The 19146-nt window shown below is 42.3% G+C and overlaps 1 protein-coding gene across 1 annotated transcript; it reads right to left on the reverse strand.

The window, feature by feature from the left end:
• Window positions 1-600: 600 nt before the first annotated feature.
• URB2 (URB2 ribosome biogenesis homolog) lies at window positions 601-19064 on the reverse strand. The gene is made up of 10 exons (XM_054162247.1): window positions 19036-19064; window positions 18600-18757; window positions 17020-17193; window positions 12448-15814; window positions 10148-10308; window positions 8844-8954; window positions 7786-8028; window positions 6407-6497; window positions 4662-4801; window positions 601-1411 (listed from the first exon to the last, which is right to left on the reverse strand). The coding sequence occupies exons 2-10, from the start codon at window positions 18723-18725 to the stop codon at window positions 1214-1216; spliced, it is 4611 nt and encodes a 1536-aa protein (XP_054018222.1). The 5' UTR covers window positions 18726-18757; window positions 19036-19064; the 3' UTR covers window positions 601-1213.
• Window positions 19065-19146: the final 82 nt, after the last annotated feature.

Consider the following 19146-nt stretch of genomic DNA (forward strand, 5'->3'; position numbering starts at 1 on the left):
GAGACCCGTCTGGATGAGTTCCTGTGTGACCTGCCCTAGGTGATCCTGCCCACAATGATCTTCAGAGGTCCCTTCCAACCCCTACCATTCTATGAATCTATGACCTTGCTATGAAGCAGACAGACTCATTAGAAGTGGTCAGCCACATTGCAGTCCTCCTCACATAAGAGTATTGAGTTTTTACTACTAAATCCATGCATATGTAAAAATTGTTCTACCACTTGCATCAAAGTTTACATCTTTAGTCTCTATTTTCAAGAAAATAAACTTCTGTAGTTTAACTAATGAAATGGACCTATTTGATAAAGCTTCTTACAGGCTCAGAAGTGGTTCATTTACCATAGCCTATTAAGCTACTCTCAGCTGAGCTGCTTCAAGTCCAGGTCTTCCTCTTAACCTAGAGTGAATGCAAAGCAACTAAGCTTAGTTTTAACCAAAAAGGCCTCAGAAAGGTCTTGGTCCTTAGCATTTGTCAAAACCTAAAAATGCCCACTGAGAGCAACCACAGCTCATATGACTAAGTGTAATTGCTTAATAAGAGTAAATCGACCAAAGCTTTAAGTAGTCAGTCTTTCTGATTATCTGGAGATCATAGGATAATATGGTTGGGAAAGAAACTCAATAGGTCAGAATGGCTTACCCAGGGCTGGACTCCAGAGCAAAATCAATCAAGCAATCAAACAAAGAGATACAAACATCCAATTTTTTTACTGTATTTCCACACTTTTGCATAGTAACCTACAGTGTATCCATGTAACATTTATAATGCAAAATATAGAATAACAGAGTACAAAAATAAATACTTCAACTGCTTCAATTCTGCTTCCCATGTAAGCCAGAGCTGAGGAGCTATAACCCTCACTGGTTTCTGCACCATACTACTGGTTTCACAGAAAAGCACCATGATGTGCCAAAGCCTGAAGCCTGGCACTGGCTGCCAGAGTGCAGTGAACCCTCCAGAGCTCCCTGTGAGTTCACAGGTGCTAGCTCAGGTGCAGCGATTCTGCCATTTGCGACATACAGCAGGACCAGACCTGACAGCACACCCTCCCTCCCTGTTCCCCTCTTCCCCATTATGAAGGCTGGCTGTATACAGATGAATGCAATCCATGTTTAGGAGACCCTCTTCGATTTGATCTTACTAATCATCCCAACAGCAACTGAGAATATTCTGAACTCTGCAAGATCAATTCACAGCACCAGGCAGGATTCATTATGCAGTATACTTTTCCTCCCCATGTTTCTTTGCTTTGTAGTAGTGGTTGTAATCATTATACAGATCCTTAAAGACCTCCCTCACACCTGCTGGTAGTGATGCAGTTAAGAACTTTATGTCCCGCTCAATGCAAAGGTCAAGGATGTGATATATCCCTTCTGTGAGATGCTTCTTTACAGCAGGGTGCAAAGTCACCTATGAGGAGAACAAAAGTGCATTAAAACTTAAGAGACAAAAAGGCAGGAAAACACTTTTTCCACAGTCAGTATACATTAAATGCTGACCACATGTTATCAGCACATCAGACCATCTGCAACAGCCCATTAGATAAAACCCAAGATTTTGATTCATACAATATTTTCCTGATTTTTGCAAGTACTCTTTGCAGAAGCAGCATGCCTTTTGCAATAAAACCCACAAGAGTGCCACTACAAACATTGCTGCAGAGGCAAAGACACGGATCAACTTGGAATCAAGTGAAAATTCCACAGCACAAAAATGGTAAGAAAAAAACCCAAAGTGGATTACACATTTCAGTAGATGCTGCATATCTCATATTAACTGTATGCTACTAAGTCTGTTTCAAATGAGCACTTACTTTAGGCTAGTCTATAATTTACACTGGGTAGTCAATCAGTTTTAACTTATCACTTAATTTGGTATTTATCTAACAATTTCTATCTGAGGACTTCAACATATAAACCTTCACAAAAGAAGCCTTCAAAAAGCTCAGGAGATGAGTACCTCCTTAACATGTTTTAGTATGAGGAATCAGTTACCTTGTCTGAAATCATGCAGAGAGCTGAAGGAATATTATTCATTATTATTCATGATTCCATACCCTGTTCCTGCCACTACCCCTGCTCAACCCCACAACCAGCAGAACTGTCACTACAACCAGGAACATCAGTGCTGACTTTGGAGTCCTCTGGTACCCCAGGCTAATGGACATTTGTCCTGTGCTCACAAATCACTTGCTAAATACCTCACTGCCTGAAGCAGTGCTGGCCTCTGGCATAATCACATTATTTTTACTGCAAAACCACGTCTTATCTTTGTGAATCCCCAAATTAGCTTTATGCCTCCAGACCTAAGCCTCTGTACTCCAGGCCTAATGAAAATTACATAAAAAGCTGTCATTAAAATTCAGACTTCTTCCTGAGGCAACTAATAAACTTTCCTCTAATGAAGTGTACTCCTAATCAATGTGATAAGCTCTCACTCTCTTTCTACCCTAAATGTAAAACAGCTAATATATTTTATTAGACTTGCTAACATAGCTGGGGAAAACATACAGTAGGCATTAAGGTACATAAGCATTTCTTTGGATCTGTGACCCTGAAGAATTTGCCTGTCCAAAAGGTTGACATTTTTTCCTAATTATAAGAGCTGACATGATTTATAATAGGTCACCTTGCACTACAGTAAGGGAGTAGTTGAGCTTCCCAACTCCCAGTGAATGCACTGAACTGGACAATCCCTTCCTAGACCAGAGAAGTGACTGCAGAGAATGAGGACAGGAAAATGCACATCTATTGACAAGACGGACCAGATGTCCCACTTGGGACAGGCAGATACCTCAGAGCTGCAGTTAATGGAACTGCATCTCTCACATCACAAATTAATTTGGAGCCAATGTCTTATTTGGGCCATTCCTGCTTTGCAGTGCAATTTCCTATAAATACCCTCCAATAACGCTATGGGAAGCACAACTAAAGATTTAAACAGCTGCCACTGCTGGCTGGCAGCTAATTATGCTTGTAAGTGTTTTATGGTCTATATAGTAAGCACAACCAATTTGTCAAGCATTACAGAGCTCTTTTAAATGTGTGAAGAGGTACTTCACTACTTCTGAATTAAGCAACAGACAGCAGACAACAAGGGAAAAGTATTGTCAACAGTTTGAAAGAGGCTATAGATGCCACCCACTCCAACACAGAAGCTTTCTACATCAACACAAAGTAACTCACAAGGATATTTTATTTCCTGGTATAAAAAGGAAGCACTGAGGGAACTTTTACACAACTACTTTAGGACTAACTGTTGAAGCCAGTAACTTTCATGTTTAAAAGGGTTCCAGTAAGTATGCAGATGCCCATATAAAGACTTAAATCTACTAGTTACCTTTGATGGATCCCCAGGGTCTTCAGATCACAGACTGAAAGCCTCTGATCTGGGCTCAGAAGACATTAATGGTTAAAGGAGTTTTTCTCTCCCTCCACAGAGCAGTGTGAAAGATGGGCACATGCTCCCCTCAAGACAGGCACACTGAGGCCTCCCCTTCCTTCAATATCCATCCTCACCAGTCTAATGAGCAAATAAATCGTCAGTCTGTTCTGTCAGACAATAAACACTCCTTTGTCACAGCATCTGGTGGCTCACTACACCAATTCCCTGTTCCATGCCCAAAGGTTCCATTACTGATCTGTGGTTTCAGCTATCACGCATTATTTTTCATTTCTCAGTGAAAGTATTGCACAAAACTTTCCTAGAGGACTCGTGAGACTTTGAACTCCTGCTAATGCTGAGATAAGTGTCCACAAGTGGTCTTAACAGTAATTTTTCCCTAGCTGCTGAACTACTATGTTTACTATGTAAACAGTAACTAACTTCCAGGGAACACTAAATAACATGGATAAAAGTTGACATATCCCATTGTTTTGCTCCCAAACCTTGGGAAAAAAATGGACAATAGAGAAGGCAGATGAGTTTAAGCTTTGTAACAACCTTCATGGTTAGTTACACTGGTTACACCATAATCCTTCAGAAACATAGTACCAGATAGGATACTCCTGTGGTAAGAGAGCTTTAAAACAAACACTAAAATTCCTTTCTGTATTTCGCAGCATGTCCAGGCCAGAGCCACATAATCAATTTGCAACACATGCAGCATTTAAACCTTGGTGAAATCTATATCCATTAGGCTGAATAGTAGGTTCAATTCAACTTAGGTCTGGATATGAGAAGTTACTGACCTGTCTTTGGCATGCAAAATAGTTGTTTTCCATAAGTACTGGAGGGATATCTTTGGTACAGAAGGAAACTACTGAAAAGCTAACAATTCTCTAGCTTGGTAACATTTTTTTCCATTCACTAACACAGTTACAGCAGATTAAAAGAAATTTTCCAGGAGAAATGGGGCCATAAGTGCTATCAGTCCTGGACAACTGAGACTAGCTAGGAGAAGAATCTAACTACCACATAAGGAAAAAACAACACCCAACATGACAGAAAAGAAAAGCAGTTCTGCAAACAGGCATTGCATTGTTTTGCCTTAAAAAAAAAAAACAAACAAAAAAAACCAGCCCACGCCTTTAGAAAGTTTCCAGGAGCTGAGTAAGAAACATTCTCAGGAACTGGATCAAACCTGTATACCCAAAGTGCAGCAACTTCTGTAATTTCACAGATTTTAGACCATTTTTCAAGATGGATGAGAACATCTTACCTTCTGCAATTCAGTCACATACTGAGCCACAATGAAAGCAGAAAACACAGTGAAGTCCTCCATTTCTGCAGCAATGTGAGTATACATCCGTTCCACCAAGTGTGCACACTTCAGTATAACTTCAAACTCACCTGTGTTGGCTAAAACAGAAAGCAAGTTGAAACCTTGTATTAGAGGCTTAAAAACACCAGGGGGAGGTGGGAGAAAGAAAGAATCACAGTCTTCCATGATTCTTGAACTACATGAAGCTAGTGCCAGCTTTCCCATTTCATCTTTTCTTATCAAGCCACAGCTGCGTGGCCCCACACACCTCAACAACACACCATATGCATCTCTTACAATGGTTATATTGCAACTCCACGGGCACTGCAAGGCAAAAATATTTGTTATAGATGCTGAAGTGCTAAAAGCAGCAGCTGTGGTTGGTTCCTTCCATAATTCTTTACCAAGTAGGACTGTGGAGGAGAGAACAGGGAGACAGGAAAACTGTATTCTCTGCCTACAGAAAAATCAGAAAACTCCTCTTAGAGACAGCATAGCAAGAAAGCTTTTGGATGAGATCTATTGTGTGGAATACAGCAATGGAAGCCACATCACTGGAAGCCACATCACTGGAGATACTTAAAGTGAGACTGGGGAGATCACCTGAGAATTCACTCAGCAGGCAGTGAATGAAGAGAACTAACACAAAAAAGGGAGAAGGGAATCTAGAAATTACTTTTGTGTTATCTGTTAATAATACAGAACAATCCTGCAAAGATAAACAGGATATTTTCCAACTTGAGGACACCACATATCTGTAAGTTTCTTGTGACCCTTGACTTATGTAAGCAAAGTGCAGAAGCAAGCAAATTCTCAATGTATGGCAGCGGTTTAACGTATCTTTTCCTTTATCACTGAGCCTTTGTTAGTACATTTCTCCATACACACACTTAGATTTGCCTGCAGTTGTGCGTAACGTATCAGCTGAGATAAACGTGAACGCAGAGGAAGCTGTAGGATATCAGTGGAAAGTTGGGATACAACCAGTTGCAGGACATGAAGTCAACTTGTCTCCAAAACTCACAATTATTAATGCAGTATTTGTGTCCTGACTAGCATAAAGCAGAGGATGATTACCTTAATCACTGTGAACATCTCTGACATGGCTACTTTGGCAACGCAAATTCTTCACTAACTGCTAGCAGCAAGTCTTTTCTTGTTTTTTCTTTGTTCCTTTTGAAATACTTAGCTATGCTAATTCCAAATCCTTAACCATATAGATATGTCATCTAATCCTAGCTGATGCTTCAGGTGTGTGCAATAGCTCCAGTCTCAAGAAGCTCCATTTAGTAGGATCAATTTTGCACCGTAACTCAGGTGTGTTAGCATGCATCACCAGAATTTACAGCCACCGTGCTTTCAGCCACAGGAATCAAAAGGAAGAGCAGGAATTTGCTACAGCAAGCTTTAACAATTCCTGTCTATTTGCCAACCAGTCAGTGAAGAATACTCCATTCACCTACAGCAGTGCTGTCTGCATGCAGCTTCACAGAAGTCCCATTTACCTGCCTAAGCCCACAGTACTAGAAAGCTCATTTTTGTTTTACATAAAGGACAGATAGGGCTAATGGCTTCAATGTCACAGCTAGGTTTTGGTGACTTTGCTTCCAGTGTGTCAGACTGCCCTGTTCTGCATCTCCTCTTCTAGAATATACAGAATTACAGAGTGTACATATAATGCAAAAGTGGAAAAGATACAATACCTCTGTCTCCTCTCTGACGCCCTTCATGCATGACAGAAACAACCAGACGATGGAAAATGTTCAGAAAAGATGGTACTGCTTTCAAAAGCACCTGGAAAGACATAAAATACAATTATCTCAGAATATGTAGTAAAGGGAGTGGAGAGGGTTGAGGGACACCACCCCACAGTCTGAAAGAAATAAATTCCTACAAAGGAAACTACAGTAGCTTATAGGGCTGTCAGGAGCAGAGACTATCTTTCAATTCTGTATTCATACAGTATCTAGTATTTGAGAATCCTGGAGTAGAACTGCAGTCCTGGCCATATTCAAATATAGGTAACAAGTAAACACCATATTAGAGGTAATTCATATCTCCAAAGTAGCATTTTATTTAGTACCCTAATGTCTAGAGAATTTGTTCCTGCTGTGTAGCCATACAGACTTACAGAACGCAGGGTCCAGTAACACAACAGATCACTCTGTAAAAATAGCCTGGAAAGGCAACTTCTACCAGAAGCTTTTTCTAAGAGACTTTTAACAATGTGTATTGCCTTGCTTTTAGAGTTTGCCATTTCCCCATCTGTGCTGGGCTTGTGTCTGACAGGGTAGCTGGGGAGGGGGCTACTAGCATGGCTCCTGTAAGAACCTTCAAGAAGTTCCCCTGGCTCCAAGTTGAACCAGTCTCTGGCCAAGAGACTATAATTCGGGAGTGAGCTCTCCTTGTCCTTTTTCTCAAAGGTTTTGTTGTATTTTCTCCTCTCTATCCCATCAGAAGGCAGGTAGAAGTGAGTGAGCAGCTGCATGGTGCTTTGTTGCCAGCTGGGTGGTTTTAAACCAGGATACCAGTCTTTTAACCGTCTTTCTTCTCAGTCCTCATACAAATGCACAGGAAATGCATTCTTTACTTCTTCCACCTCTGCCTAGTATTCCATACAGGAGTATCTCCAACTCCATGCAAGTCCTGGCATATCTTCACCTTCCCATGCCAGAAGGCTGACAACACCAGGACGGTACAACATTTGAAAGTCACCAGCTTCTAAAATGCCTAAGCCTTGTTTTCCAAGAACTGTAGAATCTTGATCTCTAGTGAGAGTGACTGGAGACTCAGGTACTATAGTCTGAGTCACCTGTGCTTCTAGAAATCAGTCAGAAATAAAAGGAACGTTTTATTGTAACCTGGCATCAGATATTGATAAGTACTCTACTGCAAGCAATAAAACAAAGCAAGAGAGCAACTGAAATTAAGTGACTTTGAGATTCTTGACTTTAAAACGACAAGTAGTCAAAGCACTTTTACATATTAGGATAATTAATTTCAATATCATTATTATAAAAAAACTTTCTAATAACTGCTCTCTGTGTTGCTTCTTTCTACCCTTTACCCCTCAGAGATATACCTTTGGATGACACTGCACAATAGAAAACAGCACTTCATGGACTCCCAGAAAGACACCGTGATAGTCTTCTGTCTTCAGATGATCCAGAGGGACTATTAGGAGAATGCTGAATGCCAGTGCCACATGGCGTACATTCAAGAGAAACCCTTCTCCTTGCCGCAGCAGAACTGCTACAGTGTCTAGGATAGGTACAACTATGGTAGAAATCTGTGAGTGGTCCTGACAGGCCTCTTTGGTTTGCATCTACAAGAAGACAGGAAACAGGTAAGGAGGAGTGCATTAGCCACCATTCCACTGCTCTGTGTGTGGAGTTTTAACAACTCCTCACTCCTATGACAACCAGCACATCTTTGCACCTCCTCGCATAAATGCACCAATGCAGTTCTCTCCTTTACAAGAATGCAGACTTTTGCACCCAAAAAAGGGGCAAAAATTACATACTCATGATTTGCAGGCATTGAAGAGCCAGACAGACACTGATACAGTCTGGTCTAGAGACACCATCACCATGAGAAAAGAGAAAACCTGCATTGCTAGGTTTGTGTGCTGTATAAGTGAAGGACAGAAAAATCGTGTTTGGTTACTTCAGTTAAATTTCCCATTTCAGTTAAAGTTCCCATAACAATGTGAGCGGGGTTAATTTTATATAGTTTAATATGAGCACCTTCCTCTTTTTGTTTTGCTGCTATTGGCTTCTGTGGTGACACACAGGGACAGTTCCCTTCTTCTCTGGACAGAATTAAGGACAGAAGACTCAGACTCTCTTCTCTGCAGCCTAAAAAGTTTCTCCCAAGTTCCAGATTACATGCTGCAGTCACAGAAAATTATTGATGCCAAGAAATGGATGACCTACACACTGCACTCATAGGAGGAAATTTACTTGAGGAAGGAGGAGAGAAAGGGACTAGACAGAAAAGTGCAGGCGAGCCTGGTCTGGATCTGTTTGGCATCAACAACTGTTTTGCTCCTGTATGCTTCTGGGCATGTTTGATGTAATCACTTTGGGCTCTAACAAATAAAAAGCATAGGTAATGAAGTTAGAATAAAGGGATACTTACAGCTAAAGCTGTGAGTATCTGTGGGCTGGCAATCCAGAAGGCTTTCGCTTTGTCTTCACTTAATGGGCAGCTGAGCAGGAATTTGGTTAGTGTAACAGCTGACAATACTTCCTGCAGAAAGCAGATTGATGATCAGACACAGGTACAAGGTGCAATGGGCTTCAAGTACAGAACAGCTCTGTCAAGGTTACTGGCAGTTTTGAGCATCACCAGAGCCTTGACACATGAAAGTCCTCCCATCAACACATCTCTTTGGAAATTTAAAGAAAGCAGCAGCTCAAGAAAATTCAATAAGCTGAACAGCACTAGGCCAAATGTACTGCATACTACATTTAGTTTAGAATCAGCTTGGTATACAAAAAGGCTTATGTGACTTTTAAGAAAGGAAAGCTGCCTTCTTCAGCTACCACTAGATAACAGAGGGAAGCATGGGTAATACAAGAACACCAATACGCTATGAATGTCGCACCCTGGCAGCAGGGTGTTTTTCACTTGCTGGCTGTTATGACAGACTGGTAAAAAAAAACATATTACAAGCTATACTCAGAAATTATATGCACAGTACAGGAATTCCAAATACACTCTCTCAAAAAAAAAAAAATCAAGAATTGATGCAGCATATCCATGTCTACTCCTGAAAAATAAAACAGAGCCAGACAAACCCCTAAATTTAATCCAGGTTTCATTCTTAAGTCACTGAGCTTGCTACAAAGACTACCGCTGGCTTTTTAGGCAAAAGCATTTCATATGTCACCAGTGCTGCTTCAGCTGCTCTGGAGAAAGGCACACTACTTTAAAAGCTGCTGAGTGGTATCTGATTATTACAGAGTAGAAGCCTTTAGAGGGACAAATACCAAAAGTACAGATACTGTGTCAGCTTTATTTTAAAATGCCAGCATTTCTAAAAGCGCCTTTAGCACCACAGACAAAGAGTGGTGAAACTCACTAACTGCTGGTATCTGTTGTGCAAGAGCTCCGATCAACAAGTAGAGGGGAAAAAAATCTCAGCCTGGCCTGTAATACCAGAGCTGTGTGATTGCTGTTGGCAATATATGGAATTAAGACTGCTGAGTTCTTAAACTGGATAGAAAATTTTTTTCCAGTAGGTTTCCATGACTTTACCTTTCTCAATTTTATTCCAGCAGTCACCAAGCCCTTAACTGTGGAAATTAATCAAACCTGACCACAGAATATGAAGCAGACGAGTCAAAAATATTACTCAGATGTCATTCAACCAAGAAAACTTTTTCAAGGTATGGAAAACTGAAGAAAGGAGTTGACAATAAACTAAGATAATGCCTTACTTGAGCCTTCTGTTGCCAAACATTCCTTATTTCAAGTCCTTGCAGCACCAGATTTACTATGGTACAGAACTCCTCAGAAGAGCAGGTTCCCAGCAGCTGGACAAGCACCTCTGTCAGCTCCATCTCCATATTTTTGATCACCTGGGTTGTGATTGCAGGACCTGCATATTCCAGAGACATAAGCATCTCTAAATCAATTCCCAAGGCAAGGACTTCTGCATGTAAGAACAGGGAAAACAAACTAAAACAGCTTGGTGGGTACCTTTATAACACTCAAATGTATAGAAGGCCCCACAGTTTCCCTTTACCTCCCTCCCTACAAGTGTAGTTAATTGTTCTTACTGAGTATTTCCTACCCTAGAGTTCACAGAGCAGTCATCCTATCAGTAAGAAGCCTTTGGCAGTATGGAAATACTACAATAAAACAAGCCAAGGGAGTAGGCTAAACAAACCACAGGGCTTTACTACAACTGCTGGACAGAGAACCTTCACAAGATGCATTAAGCTGACAAAGTTTAGGTCTCTGCTGATCATAAACCACACTCCCCACTTCTTGCTCAATCATTACTACACAGTCCTAGACTAGCATGTATCTTAATTGATTCAATACTGCAAGTATTCAGTACTTGAAGGGGTTTTTTTTCAATACTTCACGTATTCACAGGATCTGTGGCAATAACTAAAGTCTTCTTCAACAGGAATCCATATTTCATCTTACTTATTAATCTAACATCCTTACAGCTTTGTACAGTGATTATATCTCCAGGCTAAATCACTTTACTCGTCTTACCCTTGTAAAGTGAGGCACAGGAGGAGATAGGAAAGCCAGCAGAGAAGTTAGGAAACTGACATGTCTCATGGTCTCTAATTTCAATGTGAACTCCATGCTCAGCACCCTTACTGAACCCCACAATGCTGAAGGATGAAAAGGCAGACCAGTGAGGAAACAGACTAAGCCTGCATCTACTAGCCCAAACTCAACTGTGCAAATTCACTAGCAGGTTTTCCAGAGAGCTATGCTCTGTTCTTAACTCCCTAATGCTAGTGCAACCATTGAGATCATGACTGCAGATCACTTGAGCAGTAGCCACAAAAGCATGGTGTTTACACCCTAGGGTGTGCACAAGACAATCCACTGGGGTGGGGAAATTATAAATAAAACATCTTTTATTATTCTTTTAAAAGGCTTGTAAAAATAGTGTTTATTGCATGCTTTATCTCATGCTTTTGAAACATTTTTGGGTATGCTTTGTGATGCACATGGCATACCAGTAGAGTCCAACATACATCTAATTTATAAATAGACACATATTAAGGCTGCATGCTCAGTTTATTTTTTTTTTACTGATAGATGTGCATAATCAAAAACGTTTGGAGATCACTGCACTAGAGCATGTTAGCAGTAAGTTCAATAAATTCCAGCTGTCTGAAGAAGTCACCTGTACTGTGTTTAGTTCATCTCGTTCTGAACCAAACTATATAGGAAAGCCATTAGGTCACACAGCTGGTAAGAGAGGTTTCTCATATAATTTCTAGCCCTGGCTTTTATTTCTTGGGGATTAAAGGACTCATCTGGCATTATCCCACAGGATTCATCAGAATTACATGTGTTCTCCATCCCTAACAGGTCTCTTCCATTGTTCTATAACCTTGCCTATCAGACAGAAAAATAGATGAGTATTTTAATGTAAGGTCTTCTGAGATTCTCAGGAAAGACCAATCAATACTGATCTGGCACACATCAGCTGTTTCAGCATTGCCTACAAGACCAACTACACAAGTAGGACATGGCACTACATCCAGAAGTATCACATTTCCATTACTGCCACAGGCTGCCCAGAGAGGTGGTATAAGCCCCATTCCCTGGAAACATTCAAGGTCAGGTTGGAGTAGGCTCTGAGTAACCTCATCTAGTTAAAGATGTTCCTGCTCACCACAGGAAGGTTGGGCTAAATGACCTTTAAAGGCCTCTTCCAACCAAACCATTCTAAGGTTTTATGAAAATACTCTAGAGAGAGGAGTACCTCAGGATCTCAGATTCATGAAGATCTTGTAAAATAAGATCTTAATGTAAGACAAGATTTTGTAAGACAAGATCAGTACCAAATTAGACAGTGGCTGTGGTCCAGGTACCCCACTATTGCCTCTTTGAAAATTTTCCTGTTACGCATTTATAAATACTACTTCAACACAAGTAAAGATACACACTTTTCCAAAAGCTGTTATTTTTGCTAAATTAGTTTTAACTCGCCTCTGAGCTGCCAAATTAGCAAAGAAGTGTAGAAAGAGATTTTTCATACCAGTGAGAAGCCTTTTTATGGCAAAAACAACCGTGACTGCAGTTTCTTCCCCAGGATACAGCTCTGGCGCTGAGCAGAAGACTGCTAGGAATCGCAACGCGGACTGAAGGAACTGCAGATTACCTCCTGCGCAGTGCAGCTCTCTCAGTATCTGAGAGTAAAACTTTTGGTACAGTTTAACACGAGGTTGCTCCAAAAACCCACTAGGCTCCTTCTGCCAGCCCTTCTGCAGATCTGCCTTGAGAAGAGTTGTGATAGACGGTATGAATGTTACAGGTGAGGGCTGGTTTTGGGTGTAATTCTGAAGGCCATGTTCAACAATTTTAACCATATGCAGAACCACTGACTCTGACAGAGCAGACAGTACATCTGCAGACTGCAACCTCTTTTCTGGCAGCTGCTGAAGGTAGAGTGTGATAACATGACACAGTGTGGTGAATGCCGTGAGCAGTAACTGTTCAGCTACAGGATTCCAGTTTTTCCAACCTTTGCTTTTGGATGCACCAGTATCTGGCTTGCAGCTCACCAAGAAAGCCATGAACTTCTCCAAATTGAGCCTCACACTCTGTCTTCTTTCAATAATCATCTGAAGAAAGTTTTCCAAAAAGGCTTGAACTTCCTGGAGGTACTGCACCCAAATAGGAGTGGTTAGGACATCAGTGATGAATTTGCTAGCTGTAAGCTGGGAGGTCATGACAGCCTCAAGAATATCACTGGCGTGAAACACCTTAAAAACAGAGTTGACATTCCTGCCAGCTTGCAGGCACCTCAGAAGATGAAAGCAAGTACTTAAAAACTTCAGGAACAACAGCTTGCTACAAGAGGTACTAGCCCTGGCATTAGCTAGCAGGGACAGCAGCACTAGAAAACACCGAGTACAGTCAAGGGGAAGAAGACTGTCTAATTTCAGAAGAGAAGCAATTTCTAGCAGACCCAGGCAGCTTTCCAGATGATTTTCTTTTAAGATGACAGGGTATCCATTTTTTGCTAACAATAGTATACACTGAGCAACTTTCTCCAGTGTTTTCCAAGACAAGCTGAGCTCGTACTTTAGCAGTTTGTTTTCTGATGGTGCTTCCAAAGGGTGAGCTGGTTTGAAAGGAGCCAGGATTTCTTCATGCCAAGGGATATTACCTGCAGATAGCTGCTGAAGTGGCAAATCTACTGACTCCTGAGCAGCAGTGGGAAATTGCGTACCAAACTGATGAATAAGACTGGTCAGAAAAGCACAATGCAGGACCTTCAGTTCTGGGAGAAAGGAGCTATGCACCAAACCAAGAGATATTTTTCCAGTGCTGATAGAAGACTCCTGATTTGTGTCAGCTTCGTGAGATTTGGCCAATACTAATGTCTTTACAAGCACATTAGCAATGTACTCTACATCCTGCAGGGAAATATATGGCAACAGGATAGTCAGGTTGGAGACGACAAGGTGCCAGTGTGCCGTGGGATAAGTAAAATCACTTATAACAGTGATATCTCCATCCCATGGTTCTGATTCTCCCCTGCTCATACTGGATCTTCCAGACTCCAGGATGAAAGCTGCAGCATGCCGCAAGGCCTGCAGATCAATTTTGGTCTGCATTATGATCATCTTCATTTTTTGAAGTGTAAGCAGTTCTAAGCAATATTTACTAGTAGAGGCAAAACTATTTGCAAGTTCCATGACCCTTTCCCAACACTGCTCCTCCATACCAGGGAGGAAAGCTGAAATGCCCCAGTGCCTTTCAGCAGGTCCGGTAACAGCACCAGCAATTTCAGCTATTGGAGACACATATTTACTGCAGCTAAAACGAAACAAAGTGTCTACCTCAACCCAAGTGTAAACAAGAAGGAGAAGAGAGTCACTGGCCTTTCTCAGCCAAACATCTGATTTTTCTTCTTCTTTTCGAGGAGCCTGCAGCAGCTCCATCAGTGGCTGAATTACTCCCTTCTGCATCTTTGCCAGCACACTCTGAGTGCGAATAATCACAGGAGAAGGAGTGACATCATCTAGACTCCTCATGTTGAACAGAAAGGTGTGTAGCACTGAGCTCACTGACAGCAGCTTCAAGGCCATGTCAGCTGATCCTTCAACAGCAGGAATGATAAAGGTCTGGCATTTCTCCACAAAGAGAAACAAAATGTCTAGAATCTGGTTCGGTGGCAGTTCAAGGAGGCACTCGTGAAGTTTTACTGTCAGGCCAGCAGAGAAGAGAGGCGCTCTCAGTTCATCAGCAGCTGGTCGGCAAATGACTGTCAGCACCTCCTCAAAGAGCCGAGGGAACTGTCGCAGCTTGCAGTAAGTCTGAAACACAGTATTGATAAGAGCCTCCTGGGGCTTCTTCATATGCTGATCAGAGACCTGGGCATCAATCCAAGCTGAAGCCACTAAGTCATCCAGGTCTGGCTCCACTATAGTGTGGTTTAATGACATCAAGAGTTTGAGACACCGGAACCAAGCTGGGATGGAAGCTTGGGAGTGCTTTATCAACATCTGTGCTAGGCTGCGGTAAAACCTGAACTGTACCTCCTTGTGACGAATGCGGTCGCTGGCAACATTATAGATATCACTGCTAAAAACCAAGTTCAGAAGCTGTTCCAAAGCAAGCAGCTGTGTGCTCCAGTCTGCTGGAGAGAGTGTGTTCTCCTCCAAGCCCTGCTGTAGGTCAGAGAGCCTGAGACAGACAAAAAGCCGGCTGAGCATATGGAAACACACAAGGTGGTTTTCTGCCTTACAGTATGAGTTCAGAAAGAGCTTGTATAGCAGAGACACCGAACCAGCCACAACAGCTCCATGAAGGGCAGGTTCACAAAAGCCACTGCCCAGCTTGATCTGCACTGTGTTGACTGGTAGCAAACTACTTTTCAAAGCTCCTTTCTTCTTCTCTTGGAGTTCCTGTTCTGGCAGCAGCTCCTCTCTGTATGATGAGAAAAGCTCAGGTTGGAATAGCCCAGCCTGCAGCAAAGTTTCTACTTGGTTTCGGATTTCCCTGTTCAGGTGCTGACGCACATGGTTGTCATCTGCCTGTGTCCAGCCCCTCACAGTCAGCAAGTGCCTCAGTAGCAGACATGGCTGGAGCAAGTGACTTGCCACTTGACCGAAAACACGATTTGGGTTGGTTTGCTGCCTCTGAATCAGGAGGTACTGAGCAAAGGCCAGTTGCAGGACACTGAACAACTGAGAGCTCACAGTGTCAGCAGAAGCCAGCTGCTGACATGCCAATTTGGACAGTGTGCTGAGGAGATCAACCAAGAGCTCACACTTCGCTGTGTAAATTATGGAGAGTGTAGGAGTAGAAAGAATGCCTCTGGAGCAACTCAGCACTGTGCCGATGTTCTGCTGTGTTTTTTGAGAACAGGCCTCTGATAACCTTTCATTTATGACCTGAAGATTGGGGAAAAAAAATTCAAAACAACCAGTCAATTTTGCAAAAACAAAGCTCATCATTATAAGCCCACAACACCTTTTGTGAGCTCTAGCTGCAAGAAGGAAGCAATAGGGACCTGCCGACAGCTACTGCTAGGCTTTTCACATTGTAGTTCTAGAAGCTCCTCTGACTAGAACGGTGTTCCTGCATTTGTCTGCACCATGAATGCAGTAGCAATTTACAAATCTGCCTCTACTTCAGAATTAAAAATCTCAGCTGTCTACTTATATCCTGTAGTGAACAGTTCATCTTCTCAGCTCAGGCCCCAGTGGACTAAAATAGATCCTTAAATTATTTCTGCTAGAACTTCTATTACTTCTCTTCTTGGTCTTTAGGATACTCTGGCCTTTACCTCTCGCTCAGACTTTTACATTTGGCACATTTTCCATATAGCATCTCTGAAGCAGAGATTTCATCCAACCAATTCTCTGTGCTTCATGACCCTATTTCTGAAGATAAAGCCAATCTTCTCCTACTTCCTTCTAACTAGATCACAAGTAAATGGGTAATTTCCCCAGTCATCATGACTGCCTTTGCAGCCATCCACTAATTCTGTTATTTCTGTAACCAGGAAGCTGAATAAGTTAGACTTTCTCATTTAATTCTAAACCATAACTCAAGTCTCCCCCATTTCCTTTCAGTTGAGACTAAAAAATAGTGATAAAATAATTATATGATTAAGATCAGTAACAGTTCAGTGCCACCACCATTCAGTCATCGTAAGAAGCTGCAGGGTCTGCTAAACAGCATTATCACAGTGTGCATATGTACTCAAGCCAAAGACAATGATGAGCCCCACCGTGAGGGAGAATCTCCCTAAGACTCCCAGGCAAAATGGCAATATAAGCACTAAATAAAATAAAAGACCAACATAGGGAGCTTTTATTTATCTGTTAAGCCAACTCACTCTCTGATAGTTTGATGAAGGTAAAGACAGAAAGAAAGTTTATTATTAGGATGCTCTGCCTTCCAACCTTGCTGCTGCACAAATACAAACCATATGACAGAACTGAACTAGAATAATTTCAGCAGATGTCCCAAAAGCCATCAGACTCATTGTTAAATATTGCATTGACACCCTACACAGTGAAGAAGGGTCAGGTACTGTAGAAGATAAGCACTGCTGCCCAGCATGCTACAAAATAGCCACAGTTTTCGTTACCTGTGCAATTGAAAAACTGAGACCGATTGTCTTCCCACTCTTCAAGAGATTCTGTAGTCTTTTACTGTGAATAACATTGTCTAGATATATCCAGAGTTTCTCAACAATTTCATCCTCCAGTTGAGATTTATTGTAGTGTGAAACCAACACACGGCTTACCCAATCAAGTAATACCTGTCAACAAAAATGAAAAGAAGTAATCTTTAAAAACAAAACACATGCAAAACCAAGACAAAAAGTAGCATCTCTTACATGCCTTGTGCCTTTAGAACGGCTCTACATCCAAGCAGAAAAGGCTCTGAAAGAGCAAAGAAGTCCATCCTTCTAAGTTTCAATTCCTAAAAGCTTTCATTCCAAATCCAGTTACCCCTGCGCTTCCCTGTACCATCCCAAAACAGCTCTCAGGAGTCAACACAGGCCTATCCATCAGGGCATAATTCTGACAGCCAATGTAGTCTTTTAAATCAAAAGAACCACCTTTCACTTTCTGCCAACTGGCATTCCACTTGCATCCTCCTTGCACATTTAAATTTACATCTGCTACCTAGAAATTCAGGCCTAGGAATGTAGATGTGTGCAAGCTGAAAAAGGTTTAAAACTAGTAATTTCAACTATTGATTTAAAAAATAAAGAATGGTGTACAGCTAGGTTTAATATTCTAAGTAAAATTACAACTCAAAACATGGATCTCAGATGGTCCAGATCCTAGAATCCACAAAATCACTATGCTGGAGAAGCAGCTTAAGACACTCCTCACTGGGGGAAGCACTGAACAGGGTGAACACTGAAGAGACCTTCAGGAAACAGAACCAAAAGACTTGAGGGGATAGGGTGGGTTCCAAGCATCTTCCAAGGAGATGCCCATGAATCCAGAGTGAACTCCTTCTATGTGTGCAAATTTAAAGTACTTGGAAACCAAGTGTAGCTACAGTCAATTCTCCCACCCTGCAGTTGTTCTTCTTAACCATGACCAGACGCATCAGACTTCAGAGTATCCTGTATAGGATATATAATAAACAATACTAATGACAGATCTGAAGATGATTGTTTCTCATGTATCTGGGAAGCAGAACACACAAACTACCTTCTCTGTAAAGCTCATTCTTCCTGCCCTAATACAGATTTCTTTTCTGAACCTACTTGAAAAATGTTATGGAACTATTTCATACGAACACAAAGCTATCAAGAACGACCCACACTTCACCATCAAAGCTCTATTTGCACTACTACTTAGGGTCAAAAGCTTAAGCAACTAGATCTGGATTTTATTAATCAATTAATCCTCAGTGGCAATAGAATAATAGAATCAATAAAGTTGGAAAATACCTCAAAGATCATCAAGTCCAACCTGTCACCCAACACCTCATGACTAAGCCATGGCTTCAAGTGCCACGTCCAATCCCCTCTTGAACACCTCCAGGGACGGTGACTCCACCACCTCCCTGGGCAGCCCATTCCAAAGGCTAACAACTCTTTCTGTGAAGACCCTTCTCCTCACCTCAAGCCTAAACTTCCCCTGGCGCAGCTTGAGATTAGCTAATGCCTTTTTTCCCCGTTTTTTACCACTAGAAAATACTTACTTGCTCCTTATTAGGAAGAACACACTGGTGAGATATCCACGCAAAATGGGCTAGTTTGAGTTTGTCTTCCCAAGAAGTGTTTTTGCTTTTCAGCTTCACGTAAATCCCAGAGTAGATCGCTGCCATGAGGAGAGCACATGGGCTTTCAGAGGCAACGACTAAAAGAAACGCCAAAGAGAAAGTGGTATGGCGGTTAAGGTACCCACTGCTCAGGGCCTAAGGGCCTACCCGCGTGCTCCCGCCCCAGCGGAGCACACCAGGCCCACACACCCCCACTCCCCAGTCCTCCGCAACACTCACCTCTCCCCCACCAGGACCCCTCTCTCTCCCTCACTCGCTCGCTCGTCCTATTGCTCCCTCCCCACCGCACCCGGCCCGGCCTTCACCGTCCCGCCAGACCCGCAGGCCGTACTGTCCACACGCCCGCCCCGCTGACCTCTGTCCCCGCCAGGCAGCGCCAGCCGAGCGCCGAGCGCGGAGGCGGCCTCGGGGGAGCTCGCGCCCATTGGCGGCCGGAGGGCGCCTGCGCACAGGGTGGCCCCTGCCC

Source organism: Dryobates pubescens, chromosome 6 (genome assembly GCF_014839835.1).
Source record: "Dryobates pubescens isolate bDryPub1 chromosome 6, bDryPub1.pri, whole genome shotgun sequence".
Lineage (NCBI taxonomy): Eukaryota > Metazoa > Chordata > Aves > Piciformes > Picidae > Dryobates > Dryobates pubescens.